Source organism: Pinus tabuliformis, chromosome J (genome assembly GCF_031772625.1).
Source record: "Pinus tabuliformis cultivar Carrire ecotype Pingquan chromosome J, CPIR1, whole genome shotgun sequence".
Classification (NCBI taxonomy): domain Eukaryota; kingdom Viridiplantae; phylum Streptophyta; class Pinopsida; order Pinales; family Pinaceae; genus Pinus; species Pinus tabuliformis.
Window position 1 is genome coordinate 188,320,362 of NC_142295.1, and position 17,259 is coordinate 188,337,620.

General features: G+C 37.5%; 1 protein-coding gene across 1 annotated transcript; it reads right to left on the bottom strand.

Moving 5' to 3' along the window:
• Positions 1-8,700: 8,700 nt before the first annotated feature.
• On the bottom strand, positions 8,701-16,019 carry LOC149226313 (protein disulfide isomerase-like 1-4). The gene is made up of 12 exons (XM_089377464.1): positions 15,338-16,019; positions 12,167-12,296; positions 11,675-11,840; positions 11,230-11,348; positions 10,990-11,070; positions 10,686-10,772; positions 10,450-10,524; positions 9,983-10,051; positions 9,773-9,853; positions 9,542-9,676; positions 9,305-9,361; positions 8,701-9,209 (listed from the first exon to the last, which is right to left on the bottom strand). Exons 1-12 carry the CDS (start codon positions 15,871-15,873, stop codon positions 9,045-9,047), a joined length of 1,701 nt encoding a protein of 566 aa, XP_089233590.1. The 5' UTR covers positions 15,874-16,019; the 3' UTR covers positions 8,701-9,044.
• Positions 16,020-17,259: the final 1,240 nt, after the last annotated feature.

A 17,259-nucleotide genomic window follows, 5' to 3' on the forward strand; every position in this document is an offset into this window, starting at 1 on the left:
AAGATCATAGGAGTTGTGCAGTCAATAGCATAAAGGAACTTCGACTTGTTAGTCTCATGTTCCACCTGGGACCCCGCCACTCTGTTGATAGTTAACAGAAGCACTCTCAGTGTCAAATCCCGCACACTGGAAATCTCTATCTTCCCACTATTGGATTTCAGGGCCTCAGGGTAGTGTTCGACAAACAGGGTAGATATGCTTGCCCCAATCGGACATGACCCATAAAAGTTCACTGGCTCACCTCTGCGCTACAGTCCAATGATGAAATAGATATCTGAAGTTGTCAACTCCAACTCCTGGTCCCCAATGACAAAAATCTATTGATTAATGTCCCTGGCGTAAGGAAGAATTTGAGGAACTCGTAAGCCCTCAAAGTCTCCAGGAAATTTGGATCATTCATTGCCTGGGTGTCAACATCTTCATGTTCCCTTTCCTTCCAATCCGCCATTTTCGGTGATTTCTCTCCTGCAAAAGTCATTAATTCGAGTTAATAATCATACTTGGCACATAAAATTCAAGTTTAAATGGTCAGTTTTTGAGAAAAAATGGTTTTTCCCTATCCACGGCATCAGCGCGCATGTTTTAAAAATAGTTGCGCCGATCGGCGCGGATGGTTGTGCAAATCACCCTCGGCCGGCACGATCCCGTGCTTGGAAATCACGTCGACCAAGGGCGATTTTTTTTCAAAAACATCCCTAAAAATCCAAAAAAAATGGCTAAAAACATAAATGAATGGCATGAAAATGGAGCTCAGGGCTTCGGCTATTACCTGGAACTGACGGCTCGTCAATTGACCTCCCGGATCTCCCGCACTCTGCTTCGAAAGAACTAGGGCAAAAGTGGGTAAAATGTCTTCACTGCAAAGGTAAAATGGTAAATGGCAAAAATATATTTACTTTCCCCATTTTTATTCATTTTTTCATGAAAATATCAGGTTTTGTAAATATTTTTGACCTGTTTTGCCTCAAGGACTCAATAATACACTTTGCCTTACTTGTGCAGTAACAGGTGGTGGATGTTCGACAATGATGATGAGTCACGTTTCAGCTCTTTTCTCGACTCATTAAACTCAAATGAAAAGATTGCACAATATTTTTCCTTTTTTGACTCATTAAATAGAATAAAAACGGGGGGTCCGCTTTCAGTGCTTTTCCGACCCTTTAAAAGCGAAAAGATAGCCGAGCCCTTGTCATTTCAAACTCGTTAACGGATGTGAAACGTCATGCACCCAGTATAAGTTTATCCATTTTTCGAGATGGGATGCACTATTTACAAAAAAGGTACTCCTTGACTCAAATGGTCAAGCGGTTCTCTCAAGTATTGTTTTCTACATTTTCAGGCTCGAGAGACACAAATGTACGAAAAGGGACTATGTGGAGTTTTCTTTTACGTGTCTTTTTCAAACTCTCTAAACATGAAAAAGATACCAAGTTACACCTTTGTCGGACTCGTTAAATTATTAAACGACATCATATTCATCATCATGACGAACATGAGCTTCTCCTTCCTAGGGCTCATTAAATGTACTAGGTCAAATTCATCCAAAGGATGAACTTACAGTGCAAGCATATGTTATCCCCTTCAAGCTTATGATTAAAAATAATTGGGGTACTCGACCAAAATGGTGGGGGAAATTTGGAAATCTATCAGTCGTGTCGGCAGCTCACTCTTGAACATGACACTCATTGCTTCGTGTCGGGTTGGGACATCCTCCTTTGTATCGTTGACCTTCCTGGGTTTGGGCCGTTCATTTTTGCCTTCCATTTGATCTTTGCCACACCATTATGACCACCGATCCCATGAATCCAAAAGCTACCAAACTTCCAAGTTATGTCGCTGATATGTTCAAGAGTTATCCTTCAGGCTCGAAAGACACAAATGTACGAAAAGGGACTATGTGGAGTTTTCTTTTATGTGTCTTTTTCAAACTCTCTAAACATGAAAAAGATACCAAGTTACACCTTTGTCGGACTCGTTAAATTATTAAACGACATCATATTCATCATCATGACGAACATGAGCTTCTCCTTCCTAGGGCTCATTAAATGTACTAGGTCAAATTCATCCGAAGGATGAACTTACAGTGCAAGCATATGTTATCCCCTTCAAGCTTATGATTAAAAAATAATTGGGGTACTCGACCAAAATGGTGGGGGAAATTTGGAAATCTATCAGTCGTGTCGGCAGCTCACTCTTGAACATGACACTCATTGCTTCGTGTCGGTTTGGGACATCCTCCTTTGTATCGTTGACCTTCCTGGGTTTGGGCCGTTCATTTTTGCCTTCCATTTGATCTTTGCCACACCATTATGACCACCGATCCCATGAATCCAAAAGCTACCAAACTTCCAAGTTATGTCGCTGATATGTTCAAGAGTTATCCTTCGGCAGTTACATTTACCTCTGATTTTATATATCATCCAAAATCATTTTGCATCCTCTCGTCTCGCTTCGATGATGTGGGATTCATTATGTCCCTCCTTCGACACGATCGCTTTCCGTCGACTTCAACTCATTATCCGAGAAGTTGACTAAGAGACACCATTCCAATACATTAGAGCTTGCATGCCCTAATGGCAAGTTCTTCGCACTCGACGACAAGTTCCCATCATTAGCTTTCAATCCAGTGATTTCATGGGTGTTCGACTTCAGTTCCTGTATTCACATTCCGTGAATTGTGTTGATAATACCTTGAGGACCATTGTCATTATTGGTGGTTTCTCTCGCGCTTGTTAACAGTTTATATCATTAACTGGTAATCAAGTGACTTTCTAGCATGCTTGACGTCAACACATCCATTCGCACGCGGATCTGTACTTTGATCGGGTCGTGTTGGAGCGCAAGACCCTGGGCTCAAATCACACAAGTCCAGGTTGCGAAGTGGTGTGACATGATTCTGGTGATATGCATGTCTCTTTCAAATGGCTGGCTGCGACCAAACCATGAGTTATCATATGTGATCCTTCTTATTATTGGATGGATGTGACCATACTTGGATCCATTTACACGATCATTCTTTGGATGGTTGCGTCCATGCCACGATTCATGTATCATTTGACAGAGATCTCAGTTTATGTATATGCATCTGTATTTTCTTACAGGTTTTCCGACGACACACTGGCTCCCCGCACTGATTTATAAAGCATTTCATCTCTCACTCCAACTTGGCCTTCACGCTTTACGGGGCATCTATTACACAACATTTTGTCATTGTCCCTGTACTCCCCTTTCCTTGATCCTGGAGGACCTCTACAATGAACCCCGCATGCTTGGCCTTCATGGAGAAACTCCCATTATGTCCCTCTTCATGAGCAGACCATTTCCCTTTTGCACCATTTCCCCTGAATCTTTTGTTTTGCCCAGTTTACAAGATCAGCACTAATGGCCTTTGTCTCCCTCGCGCCAATGTGCTGAGATTAGCACTACTCCTCGCGTCGATCGGAGCAACTGAGTTGTGTTTCAGTCACGACGATCATGTTGTGGAAAGTTTTTTAAATTAGAGTTGAAGCTTCCAGCTCTAGAAGCTCCGTAATGGAAGTTTCGTAAATGGTTTGGCCAGATTGAGTCGAAGATGACAGTTTGGGCTCATTTCCCCTATAATGATGGAACTACCTCAAGGGATAAGTCCTCCCATAAGAAGAGGATCCATCTCCCATCCATATTTCCTTATAAACCTCCCTTCTTCCCAAACACAAACTAATGTGTGAATGTTACAATCACAGCTGATAGTTTTGGCAGACTTATTGTTAAGTGTTGATATTATTTTGGAGTAGGCAAGCAAGCTATTACTAGTTGTAGCTATCTAGTTGCGTGAGGGAGAAGTGTGATTTGGTTTGGAATGAAGCCTAAAGGGAAGAGCTTTAAAACTGTTGTTATTTGAAGCTATCGTGGAATGCTCGTAGAGGTGTGTGGGGACCTGGTCTTGTCAAAGGAACACTGCAACATCAAGATGAATGGTTTTAATCTCTCTTTGATATTAATATATGCAACTATCAATTGATTTCCTACATGTTTTGTAATATTACATATCTATGTCTTAATACTTCTTGACTCGTTAAGTAAGTTGAATTGCAATTTGTCTATTATTATGTTTGTGTGTTCTTGTTGTTTACTTGTTTCAGGAACTTGAAGAAGGAAGTGAGAATTACTAGAGCGAGCAAACGAAGACTTCATTAAATAATATAAGCAACCAAGAGGTAGGCCCTCTTGATTGATTCTAACCTAAGGAAATCTTCCATAAAATGTACCTGTTGTGGCTAGACCCATTATCGGGCTAGAGAAATTCGTTTGTGTCCGCACTTATAATTTTACTTCACCCCACAAGCTTGCATGCCTGCATCTAGGGACTATTTCTAGCAGACTTGTGCTAGAGTCCAGGGAATTTAAGACACTTTTCAAGCCTAGAATTCTGGCCACTTCCCAGAACTTCTTGTAACTTCTGGAATCCATTAAACACATGATGACAAGACCAATAAACCAAAGACTAAATCCAAGACTAGGTCTGACCATCCCCAACTAGGACTGACATTCTGTCAAGCACTTGGTATCAATGCAATCTACAGGTGTAAACAACATATCTAAGCATAGCGATCTCATATTTATCTGAGATTCAGTATGAGGCATTGTTTCCTTATCAATTTGAATGTGGTTTCATCCATTAGGCCATAGATACATTGTTCATTCATATAAAAGTAAAAACATGATGGGAGCCATACATAACCAATGTCATAATACCTATTCATAACCAGCATAATAAAACTAAAATACTAAAGAAACAACAGCCATATAATCCACATATAAACCAGTATAATACTCATGAGATAACAAAGAGAAATAATCTCGTATTAATGATGCAAAAGCCAACCCAGTATGGAACTACCATGTTCCACCCGCCCGTAGACATGGTTGAGCGAAATCTATTTTCAGACAGCCATCCGCATGCCATATTCCAAGCATGAATGTGGGATCTCATAAAACACATTAATCAAAACCATCCAGGGCTTTCAAAGGCCAACCACCTCAACCCATCAAACAATGATTCCACCTCATGGTCGGACATTACAAAACCATCATCAAATTGATCTCTACTCAAGCCTTCCAAAGCTCTAAATGTTTCTTCCAACCCGAATTCTAGGACTAGTAACTCAACCCACGATTGTTGTTGGGTCCCAGAGCATTTTTTCAACCAAGGCTCCAAGACTAGTAACTCAACCCACAATTGTTGTCGGGCTCTAGAGCGTTTGTCCAACCAAGGCTCTAGGACTAGTAACTCAACCCACCAAGGGCTCCAGAGCGTTTGTCCAACCAAGGTTTCCAGGACTAGTAATTCAACCCAAGTTGTTATTGGGCTTCAAAAGTGCTTGTCCAACCAAGGCTCCAAGGCTAATAATTCAACCCAAGCCATTACAGGGCTTCCAAAGTGCTTGTCCAACTAAGGCTCTAGGAACTAATAACTCAACCCAAGCTAAAGGAAACATGAGAACCAACTAGAAAAACAAAGAAATGAACCCACAACACCATGGCTATCCAAGAAAAGGCAAGGCTATGCAAATACATTTTCAATCCAAACAATCCTTTATGCAAATGACATATCATAACCAAGAAGCCACATGCATGCGCCATGCATGACAAAACTAGTGGGGAAAACATACATGCAACTTAATACCTGTAAGCAAAACCCATTGTAGTTGTTGATCCCCATGTCCTCTTACACTTTCCTGCCTTCCTTTTCCTTCTTGCTCCAAAACTCCAATTATGCCACACCCTCCAAGAGTGCTCCACGAAAACTGTGTCCAAGAGTATGAGAGAGAGAGAATAGAGAGAGAGCTCCAACAAAACTGAACTAACCAAGCTTTCCAACTGATCCTTAGAAGCCTTTTAATCAATGAAGCCTCTATTTTCTTCATTTTCCATTATTTTCCTTCATTTCCTCCTCACACGCAACATGTGACCTTTCACCTTCCTTTTCTCTTAATTTCCATTATTTTCATAAATAAACGTGCCAAAAATGTCATTTTGTCTTTCAAAAGCCTTAGCCATTGCCTTTGCTAATTTCCTTAGCCATTAATAACCAAATGAACACCCACACTAAGATGTCTTGCCCAACATTCATCTTGGAATATGTGTCCCATGACCGTGGCCTTATATATTTTTTACATGGATTTTTTAACTAGGGTCGTTACAATTAATCCAATCAAGAACTTGAAACTAGCTTTTTTTACTATTAACTTATTTCATGTGTTGCGAATGAACAATTTTGTTGCAAATAATCTTACCAATAAAGATGTAAACTTGGACACAAGAATCATAATAAATCAACTTAAACAAGCTCATAAAAAGGTTAAAAATAATACATCAACTTAAATAAATATAAATATGTCTAAATTGAGTGATTCTGGAAATTTGAAGAGGATATAGAAGATTATTTAAAGAGGATATAGAAGATTATTTATGTAAAATCTCAAATCTAATGACCTTAAGGTTTGACGTTAAGATTATATTATATATTATATGTGTAGGGGTTATAATTTTTAGATTTTGCAAATTTAAATTTAAGAGTCTCTGTAATAATTTTATTGTAACTCTTTAATCAAAAATTATAATTAAAATATTTTAAAATTTTTAATTATAATTAAAATATTTTAAAAATTTTAATTATAATTAAAATATTTTAAAATTTTTAATTATAATTAAAATACTTTAAAATAAAAAATTGAACTTAAATTGAAATATAAATTTTGAACTTTAAACAAATTGACATATGGTTTAAACTAAACCCAAATTGTGAATGAAACCTTCCAATAATTGAGGGCTAAAATAATATTAAATTTACATACTATAAAAAAGTTTATATTTCAACTTAACCTTAAAGATATTGGTATATCTCTTAGACTAAAAGTTGTATCCCATGACGTTAAAGTTTCCACTATTAATGTTCCCCATTATTTTATAATATTTCATCATTTGTTGTTACAACTCACGAATGATCTTTTATCTTTCCCATCTTCCATCTTTGATGTGATGATGGTGTTGATGTGTTAGTGGAAACTTATCAATCTTTTTCCCTCTATGATGAACCTCTAAATTTAAAGGTTCTCCCTTGAGAGGAGAATATCAAATCTTAAGTATCAACTTTATGAAAATTCAAGTTAACAGAAAAAGTTAATTTAAGTTAACACTTATTTACTATATGAAAGCTTAACAGAAAAAGTTAATTTAAGTTAACACTTATTTACTATATGAAAGCTTGATACGGAACACGAAATGTAACATTAAACATGCAACATGTCTTAAATAAAGATGACTAAGAAATCAAAAATATTTGTAAAGGATTTCCCTCACCACATGATAATGAGCAAGCCATTCAGCATATCCTAACATCACATCATACATGCTGGGTTATTACATGAAGATCTAGATAGTTGATAATGGTATTTTGAAATTTGGGTATTTGTAAAGGATCTCCCTCACCACAAGCTAATGAGCAATCCATTCAGCATATGCTATATTGGTACTCCTCTTAACATCACATCATATTGTTGGGTTATTGCAAGATCTAGGTAGTTGCTCCATTCAGCATATGCTATATTGGTACTCCTCTTAACATCACATCATATTGTTGGGTTATTGCAAGATCTAGGTAGTTGATAATGGTATTTAGAAATTTGAGTGATTGCAAAAAGAATTTAGAAATTTGAGAGATTGCAAAAAGAGCAATCCATTTTGAGAGATTACAAAAAGAGCAATCCATTCAGCATATGTTATATTAGTACTCTCTCTTAACATCACATTATATTTGTTGGGTTATTGCAAGATCTAGGTAGTTGATAATGGTATTTAGAAATTTGAGAGATTGCGAAAAGATGTTCTTCAGCTGAGTTGAATTGGGTTATTGTAAGAAAGATCTAGGTAGTTTACTTGTTGGGTTATTGCAAGATCTAGGTAGTTGATAAAGGTATTTAGAAATTTGAGAGATTGCAAAAAGATGTTCTTAAGTTGAGTTGAATTGGGTGTTATCGTAAGAAAGATCTAGGGAGTTGATAATGGTATTTAGAAATTTGAGAGATATTGCAGAAAGATGTTTATAAGTTGAGTTGAATTGGGCTTCTTCCTCGTGATTCATTTTCCTTCCTTTTCCATCATCCTTGATCAAGGCTCTTTCATTTGAGAGCTCTCACCCTCATGGCATATACTGTTCTATGCATGCCAAACTAAAAGGGCAATATGGAAATACATAACCTTAATTTATTCTTCCATATATATAGATAGCTGTATCATGTTGTATAGTATTGATGTGGCATTACATGTGGTGTAGTGAATTAGAATTCACATCGTCTTAGCTACAACTAGCAATAACAAAATTATTTCAGCCATCATGATCAAATATTCATCTCTAAAAACATAACCATATATCACCACAAAAAGGCCAAGTCCCACAGAAAAGGTATTGCAAGATTTTGTATTTACTTATTTTGAATTGAGGAAGCTTAAACATACAACAATGTAAACGCAACAAAAATAAAACAGACTGCAACACAGACAATTTTAATTCCCTTGTCTCGGCATATGGAAGGCAAGTTAAGATGCAAATATCCCTGGATAAGACTAAATACTGGAAATGAAAAATCTTTCAAAAGATGAAGAATATGCAATGGATATTTATATGTGAATACCATCCACACCCATCTGTCAAAGATCAAATTTGAGGATAACTACAACCCTTCAAATAACTGGCATAAAGCTCACCTCAGTGATGAAGGTGTTTAATGGTTAATTATTAATAGAACCCGGGTCATTAATTTCAAGATCTGGTATGAAAACGTGATTAGTAGTCAAACGCGATTCGAAGAAATAAAATTTATCTTGCCATACATCAAGCTACACCTGAATCTGGTATGTAATTCTGTATTTGTTTGCTCTTGAAGGGTTTTTCAACTTTTCATAAATTATAAAACTTTATTACTGGCACATTGCTCTTGTAAAGATAAAATTTGGGAAAACTCAGAAAAATTTCCTTCCAAATACATAAATACCAATACTCAGCATCATAGTTCATCTTTAGGTTGGTCAGCAGCACTGGTATCTTCAGTAACTGGAGTAGCCTCTACACTTTCGGTCTTGCTCTTCTTGGGCAACTTGAATGGGATTGCTGCATTTGCCTTTAGGAATTTGTATATTTCTTTAACAGTGCGATCGCCATCAAAAGTAATCTGTTTCAAGTAAACATTTCAAGAACATTATCTTCCAAAACCATAAACAAGAGCTGGTAAAATCAAAAACCTAATACCCTGTCAAAGTTACTCACAGGATCAAAACTCTTGTTTCCTGCTGGATAGAATAAAATTGTGGGATACCCATCAGACTGTAACAATGAAAAAAATTATTAGAAACAAATACAGCATTTTATGAATATCAACAACATTCAGAGTACAAATGGTTAGTAATTACCCTGGCATAGGCAACAAAAGAAGCACTATAGCAAACAATTAATGCATGGCCTTCTCATAAAATATAACAGAAATAAACCTTTTTCATTACTTACCTTGGCCCGAGCATGCTCGTTAGTTGTACCATCCATCTTAGCTAAGACAAGGGAGTCAACCCCACGAAGCTGCTTTGCAAGTTTATTATATGTAGGTTCTAATGCTTGACAATGCCCACACCAGGGTGCATATATCTACCAGGAACAAAATTTTGTCAAACAAAGAAACAAAATTGACTTGTGCAAAGCCATATGAAAGTCCCTTCTTATTTTTAAGGACGCCAAACTTACCTCGAGAAGGACATCCTTGGACTCATCCAGTACAATCTCATCAAAATTCTTTCCCACAACAATTTTTACATCTCCATCATTCTATCAAAATACAGGTATGACTCGTTATGGCCAGCAAAATTTAGTTGATAAATAAGTAATTCATTGTATCAAAATCTAAATAACAAAGAACTCAAAATGTAAATGGGAGAAGTGAAGAAACCAAAAAACCTTTTCCGGCACAGGGTCGGACTTGAAGAAAGGCTTGAGTTTGTCCGCAAGGAAGTCCTCTCCAAAGGCCTAACAGAAGTAAATCAATCATATCCTTTCTTCTAAGAGAGTAAAGAAAAGGAAATGTGACAATGCCTCGTGTACTCGAGAGTTTTTGCATAACAGTCGAAACAAACTGTTAAACACTCTGCAATAATGCTCTGTTGCCAAAACTAAAATTCATGGTTTTTCAAGGCAGTTAATGCTTATATCTTTCACCATGCAGTTTAGATTATATTAAGCAGATATAATAATTAGTTAGTATTTGATATGACATAGTTATTTCTAGAAGTCAATATTCCTGTGCAAGCTCAAATCATATTCGACCTGGATAAACAATAACTATTACAAAAACTGTATACACAAGATGTTAATTTGACAAACTTCCTTGGATAATCAAATAGAACATATCAGAAAATGAGAATTACCTTGATGTTATCCGCATTTATGTCAGCTTCAAACAGATATTTGATGGGCTCTCCAGATAAAACACATGCAATTACCTATAAAATAATTAGATATTAAAATCTTTTATTTCTAACAAGCGAAAACGAACATAATACACCACAAACTAATATTATCCCTGGAGCGAAGGATGGATACTCATCTAAAATTATTCAGCACAGAGAGAAATCAAATACGAAATTTTGTGAACATAATCTACCTTTGGTTCATCTCCACTTAAGCCAAAGTATTCCATAATTGGTTTCCCAACATCAGCATTGTCAGAATCAACATGCACAAAAAGGATCTGGCAAAATACACATATAAACAGAAACAATTACAAACAGATTTTCATCCCGCTGGAATCTCAGATTAAACAACAATTCAACCCCAAAGGAAGTGCAGGTTTCACATGATAATAGTGCCAAAGGAGTCCTCCATGTAATAATTGCAACGAGGAAACTCTAAGAACAAGTGTCAACATAATTACATGTGTTCAGCAAGTGAATTGTGCCTAACGATACCTTTCCCTTAAATGCTTTTGCAGCTTCTTGAAATGATGGAATGACCTTTTCATAATCCTTGGCAGTTACGAAGAGCAGGATCTACAAAAAGCAATCAAGTTAGGGCAACTTGCATACTACACTTATTCAAATCATATCAAGAAACAATAAATAACATTTTCAGATCCATGTAAATTAGTGAGATTCAGAACTCAATAAAAAACTTTGAAAAGAAGAATGACAGGACAGGCTTAAACATACTTGTTTCTTTATAGAACTGTCAAATATCATATTAGCACTTTCCCTGGTGAAAGTCGTCACTAATGGGAGCTTGTTTGCAAAGACGAACTCAGTTACGGCAGCTCTCTCGAATTTTCCATCTGCCAAAAAAGCAATACAAGGATTTAAAAAAAATTAGCATGTCACATATTGACAATTAATTATATAGTTCATGCTTGGGATTTCTATAACAAAGAGATTAAAAATTAACGTTATTGACAAATATCAGAAATCACAAAACTGGTGTCAAGCTGAAGATTCTTTCTTTTAGGAGCTTTATACCGCTTTCTACATATGTATGGTCTGTGATATTTCTTTCTCATTAACTGTTTGAACTTTATTTCTTGAATTAACAAGGTTCTGAAAATTTTCAAGCACACCGAAACTGTGGAATTCACATTGGACTATGATGGAAAAGTGGACTTACCAAAATGGGATATTTTTTCAGGCTCCTTCTTCAATAGTACCAATGCTGGCCGCTTTGCCTTTGTGTTAATGCCAAGAACAGCGGCTACGCGTTCACTAGTTGTTTGATAAAAGAACACGTCATCTTCTTGCCTGGACGCTGCTTCAAACTCCTCATTTTCAGTGCCCTAGAGAGTGATCACATAAAATCAGACTCCGTACAGCTATTAATCATGCCTAGAAACCTTATCAAACATCGACCCAAAATCTTGGTTGATGAATCTGGCCACGGAAGCCACTTGTGACTTCATATTTAAAAAGACTGGTTGTGTTTGAACTTGTTAAAGAGCATGACCGACTGAAATTTTACGTGCACTACAAAAACAGTAATTTTGAAAATAATAAAATAGAATAAACCCACCCCCACTTGTTCCTGATAGGTAAAACCTCAGGCAAATCAGAGAGAATGATTTAAAGAGTTTGACTGAAATCCATTTCAAGAGTAAAAGCTTACCTCTAATGAGTCAAACAAACCAACAGCAGCTGTGGTTCCTGAGTCCAATAGGGTTTCTGCATCCTCAGTTGTGGTGAGATCAGATACCGCAGGTCCAGTTTTTCGCTTGATCCAACTAACAATTCCTTCTCTGCAGGTAAAAATTTCAACCGACTCCAAATGAATTATAACAAGTTCATGACTGGCCAAGCAATATTATCTTCAAGAACTCATTTTCAAACATGAAACAACAAAATTCCTCCAATAGATATCATACTAACTAAGCATAGAACTGTAAAGCATTCATTTCGTCATCAACATAGTCTTCTATTGGCTGCAATGGTTGGTTCCAAATATTAAGAAACCATACTTCCAAAGACATTTTTCTAATGCACTCTATTCTCAAAATAATTCAGTTTTGAACAGATGTAGCTCACATATTCCAGCTTCAATTGAAGATCAAGAAATGTTGGCCATCTTAGCACACCCATGAGGAATCTCCCATTTACATTCCACAACAGAAGCTCAAACCTCTGACTGGGATGAAGGAATGGAATAGAGTTGTCTTCAGACACAATTTTTTCAAGACACACAGCAGCTGGATTTTGGAAAAGGATATTTAGAGCCTCCAAGAAAAGATCTTAGAGGAAGGTCTATCCCTGTATTTTGAAAGATAAGAACAGTTACTTCATCAGCGCAAGGGCAAAGGAAAAGCTTCATTGAAGACAAAGGTCGTCTGTTGGCTTAAAAATGGCAATCAGAATACAAGTCCTTCCGCAGAGTCACAATGAGAAAGACAAGTACAAATAGAGTCGCTATGTTAACAAACTACAGGGGGGAGAAGTGACACGTCCTCAGTGGATTAAAGAGAAAATGACCAACTATTTTAAAACGTTGCTATCAAAGCCAGAGAAAGATAGAAGGGAGGTCAGTGAATAGATATGTGCCTCCATTCCAAGGCTAATGAACTGGGAATTAGGTTGTCAAGAGACGTCTCCAAAGAAGAGGTATACCAAGCAGCATTTGATCTAGACCAGGTGAAATCCCTGGGACCAGATATATTTCTAATGATTTCCTCCACGGAATTTCGAACTGCATAGGGGATGATAGATGCAAAGCCATGGAGTCCCGAAGAAGTGACTCCATCATAAAAGCTCTTAATGCTACACTCGTTACCTTCATTCCAAAAGAACACGGTGCCACTTCGTTTGTCAGATATTAATGAAATTATCCCATCTTATCTTATCTCACCCCATCTCTTCAACCTGATGGCAGGCAGACTTGGTCAGTCCTTAGATGTTGACAAAACCTACGAAATAGTAAAGGGATCTACATCTCTCATGACCTTAGTTGATCTCATGCATCCAGTCCATTATTGACACTATGCTAGCAGATGATGCCTCTATGAAGAAAGCAATGGCTCTTAATAAAAAATACTAAATTTATTTTGGTATGCTTGAAGATGGTCGATTAACAAGAGCAAGTCTAAAGTATTTTTCTTTAACACCAAGACAAATATTCAGCAGAAGATCCGTCATTCTCCATTTTAAGTGAAGCTCCCTTCCGTCTCAATATTTGGGTGTCCCTCCGGTTGAGAAGTCAGGACAGACCCTTTCATGGGAAGAGGTCACCACTAGAATTAGAAGCAGACTCAACAGCTAGACTTTCCACTCCCTATCATTAGTAGGGAGGATCCTTTCGATATAAACAGTTCTGCAGGCAATACCAATAAATATATTGTCAGCCCTTGTTCTACCCAAAATATCCTAACAGTTATTGAAAAGCTGCAAAAGGATATTTGTTTTTCTAAGAGGGAGTCGCAGCCTTGGCTAAGAAATGGGCACAGGTTTCCTAAAAAGGAATATGTTACCCAAAGTCCAGAGGAGGCTTCAGGGTTCGGAGCCGTGAATAAATGGACCAGACCCTGAGAGGCAAGTTAATCTGGCAACGGGCAAAAGAACCAGATAGCCTGTGGAGAGGACTGCAGGCAACAAAATATGCTGCAGGAGTAGCTTCTTAAGGTGCTCTGGCTAGAACTAGATATCAGAGGTTCCTTTATATGGAATAATACTATCAGAGTAGTTACTATTACCCGGGAGTTCAACTTCTGAGAAATAAGAGATGGTTCTTTGGGCAAGTTTTTAGATGACCCTGCAACCAGCATATTCCTCTTAACGATAGAGCACATTTCCAAGTGATGCGAGAAGATTTTTAGGCTGTGGTATACATAATACATCAGTCAGTACTGGACCGAAGGGCATAATACATCGGTCAGTACTGACCGAAGGGCATTTCTCAGATCCAAAGAGATCAGCTCTACAGGGCATGGGCAGGCAGAAATCTAAAGAGGAAGCATGATTTAACGAGGGCCTTGATTGTCTGCGATGAGGTTTGAAAGGCAGTGGTGATTATCTGCAAGCAAAGGAAATGTGAGCAGGCAGAGATCCAAATATCCAAGAACACAAATGCAGAGAATAAACAGGTAGCTTGACAGATTTAAAAAAAAAAAATTAAAAGATTATAACATTTAGAAACCAGATCAACGATCGACATTTCATAAACCTACAACTTAAGGACCAAACCTGGAAGTTTTCCAGTTAAAGCTTTTAAATAGAAAATTCTACTGCTGAAAATGTCGAAAGCCATATAATTTAGATAACATTGCTAAAAATATTTCATAAACCGCAAAATGTAAATTACGGAGATTCAACCATCCAAGGAAAACGAAAACTCAGTATAAAACCGTCATTGCGCAGGGCAAGACTTGATTCTCTCTAAAGGCAAGAAAATATGAACAGGTAGATATTCAACTATCCAAACATTCAAGAACACAAGTGAACAGAGTAAAACCTACTAAAACAGAAATCGCAGCGGATAATGAGATTTACAGACTGTAGACATGAGAATACTTTCAAAAATAAGAGAGGCAAACATTGAGAAACGAGATCAACATCCGGCATTGCATAAACCTCCAAGTTAAGGACCAAACATAGAAAATTTACAGCGAAAACTTATAAAAACTAGGATTCTAGCGCTGAAAACGTCTAAAACCGTGATAATTAGGTAACATTGCTAAAAAATTGATAAACCGCAAAATATGCAGAAGCTTTAAAGTCAAAACATAAAGCACGGAGATTCAACTATCCAAAGAAAACAAAAAACTAAGTCTAAAACTGGCATTGTAGCTCATACTTTGTTCTTTGGCCGGTATACTGCTTGTGAACTCCATCGATGAAAAAGAAGATGGTCGGAAACCCCTGCACCTCGAATTTTTGCGCCAGATCATTTTCTTCCGTGGCGTCCACTTTAGCCAGAATGACTTCCCCCTTCAACTCAGTCGCAGCAGCAGCATACTCTGGAGCCAAGTGCTGGCAATGCCCGCACCACGGCGCATAAAACTCGACCAGAACATAACGGTTTTTGCTCACGACATCGCTGAAGTTGCTCTCCTTCAAAACCATGACGTCTTTCTCGTCGAAAGCCGGCGCACCGGAATCCGCATCTTCACCTTCCAGGTCGTACGATCCTTCATCGAAGTCCTCTTCTGGTTCTATTTCCTCTCCGGCCGTGAAAGCACCCGTTGTCTTTTCTTCAGCCTCGTCTTCCAGGAGGTCCAGTTCCTCGATCTCGTCGAGTTCGGTGTCATTTTCAACGGCCTGGAGACGCTGGAAATTGACAGAGAGCACAAGAGTCATGAAAACGAAGATCATAAGCTTCGCGGTCGCCATGGCTGCAGGAAATCTAGAGGGTCTGTATGCTACACTGAATGTAGCAGAGAAATCACATTTAATTTTTCTAACTCAAAAACATATATAGGAGATTTGCTGCGTCCGGATTCACAAAATGGCTTTGGGTTTTGCATCGACCCCTCTGCCGCCGGTAGCGGTAAGGAAGGGTGGAAGACGTCATTGGCTGTACGACTTTACTGTGATTTTTTGAACGAATTATATAATGACACGTGTAAATTCCTCGTCACAAATGTAAGTGTGGAGGATTCTCGACGAGGAAACATTTACACTAGTTAAAAGAGCCCGGCGGTTTTTATGGGGTCGATGAGATAGAAATATTTTATGTTTTAAGAAAAAGCCCCTCGGTCCGGTAGTGAGTAGTTCAATCCAAGAGGATAAACATTTAATACCAGGATAAAAGTAAATCCCTTTGATCGTTTATAGTGGTTTTATGATAAATATTTTATTGTCAATGAAAGGCTCTTTAGAATTTAGTAGGAGAGATGTTAGTTCAATCCAAGAGGATAAACATTTAATACTAGGATAAAAGTAAACCCCTTTGATCCTTTTTAGAACTTAGTAGGCAAGATATTGCTGGGAAAGTTATATTTAAAAATAATAAATTAATATTTATAATAATAACAAATAATTATGTAAATTAAAAATAAAATATTTATTTTATATAAGAATAAAATAATTAAAAGTAAAAGGGAAAAATATTTTTTCATATTAAAAAGATGTATAATTTTTTTACTATTTAATATAGAGTTAATCGATGTCATTTAATTTAATTGATATATAAATTTTTTATTACTTAATATAGAGTTGATCGATGTCATTTAATAGATTTTATATTATAGGTAACGCATTCCATGTTAGTAGTTAATATAGAGTTGATTGATGTCATGTAAAAATAATGTAATTGATATTATATTATATGTGTTGTGTGTGGAGCATGATTGTTTAGAGGTCTTTGTTTCAGCCGGATGTATACCCCAGGAAGTTTGTACACCCCTCCACGCGGGGGGTGCGGGGGACTTGTCCCCCCGCGGGGGTCCGAGGGGGCCAATCCCCCCCGGCTGGAGGGTCCAGGGGCCAGCGGTCCCTTGGCGGGGGCTCGGGGGCAGCGCCCCTGAAGCTAAAAACAAATATAAAATTGCCTTGTAAAAGCATATTAATTTCTAGTCAATCTGGGTCGTTCATTAGGCAGATGATGTGACGGTATAACTTATGTTTAGTTTAGGGTTTTTTGCCCTAGAAGGCAACCCCTCTCTTTGTATGAGGGCATTGTATTTGAAGCTGAGATATAGATGTGTATTCTGTGAGCGAGAAACAGAGAGGTGAGACTGTGAGAGAAAACAGAGGATATTACAACGGATTTGCTGT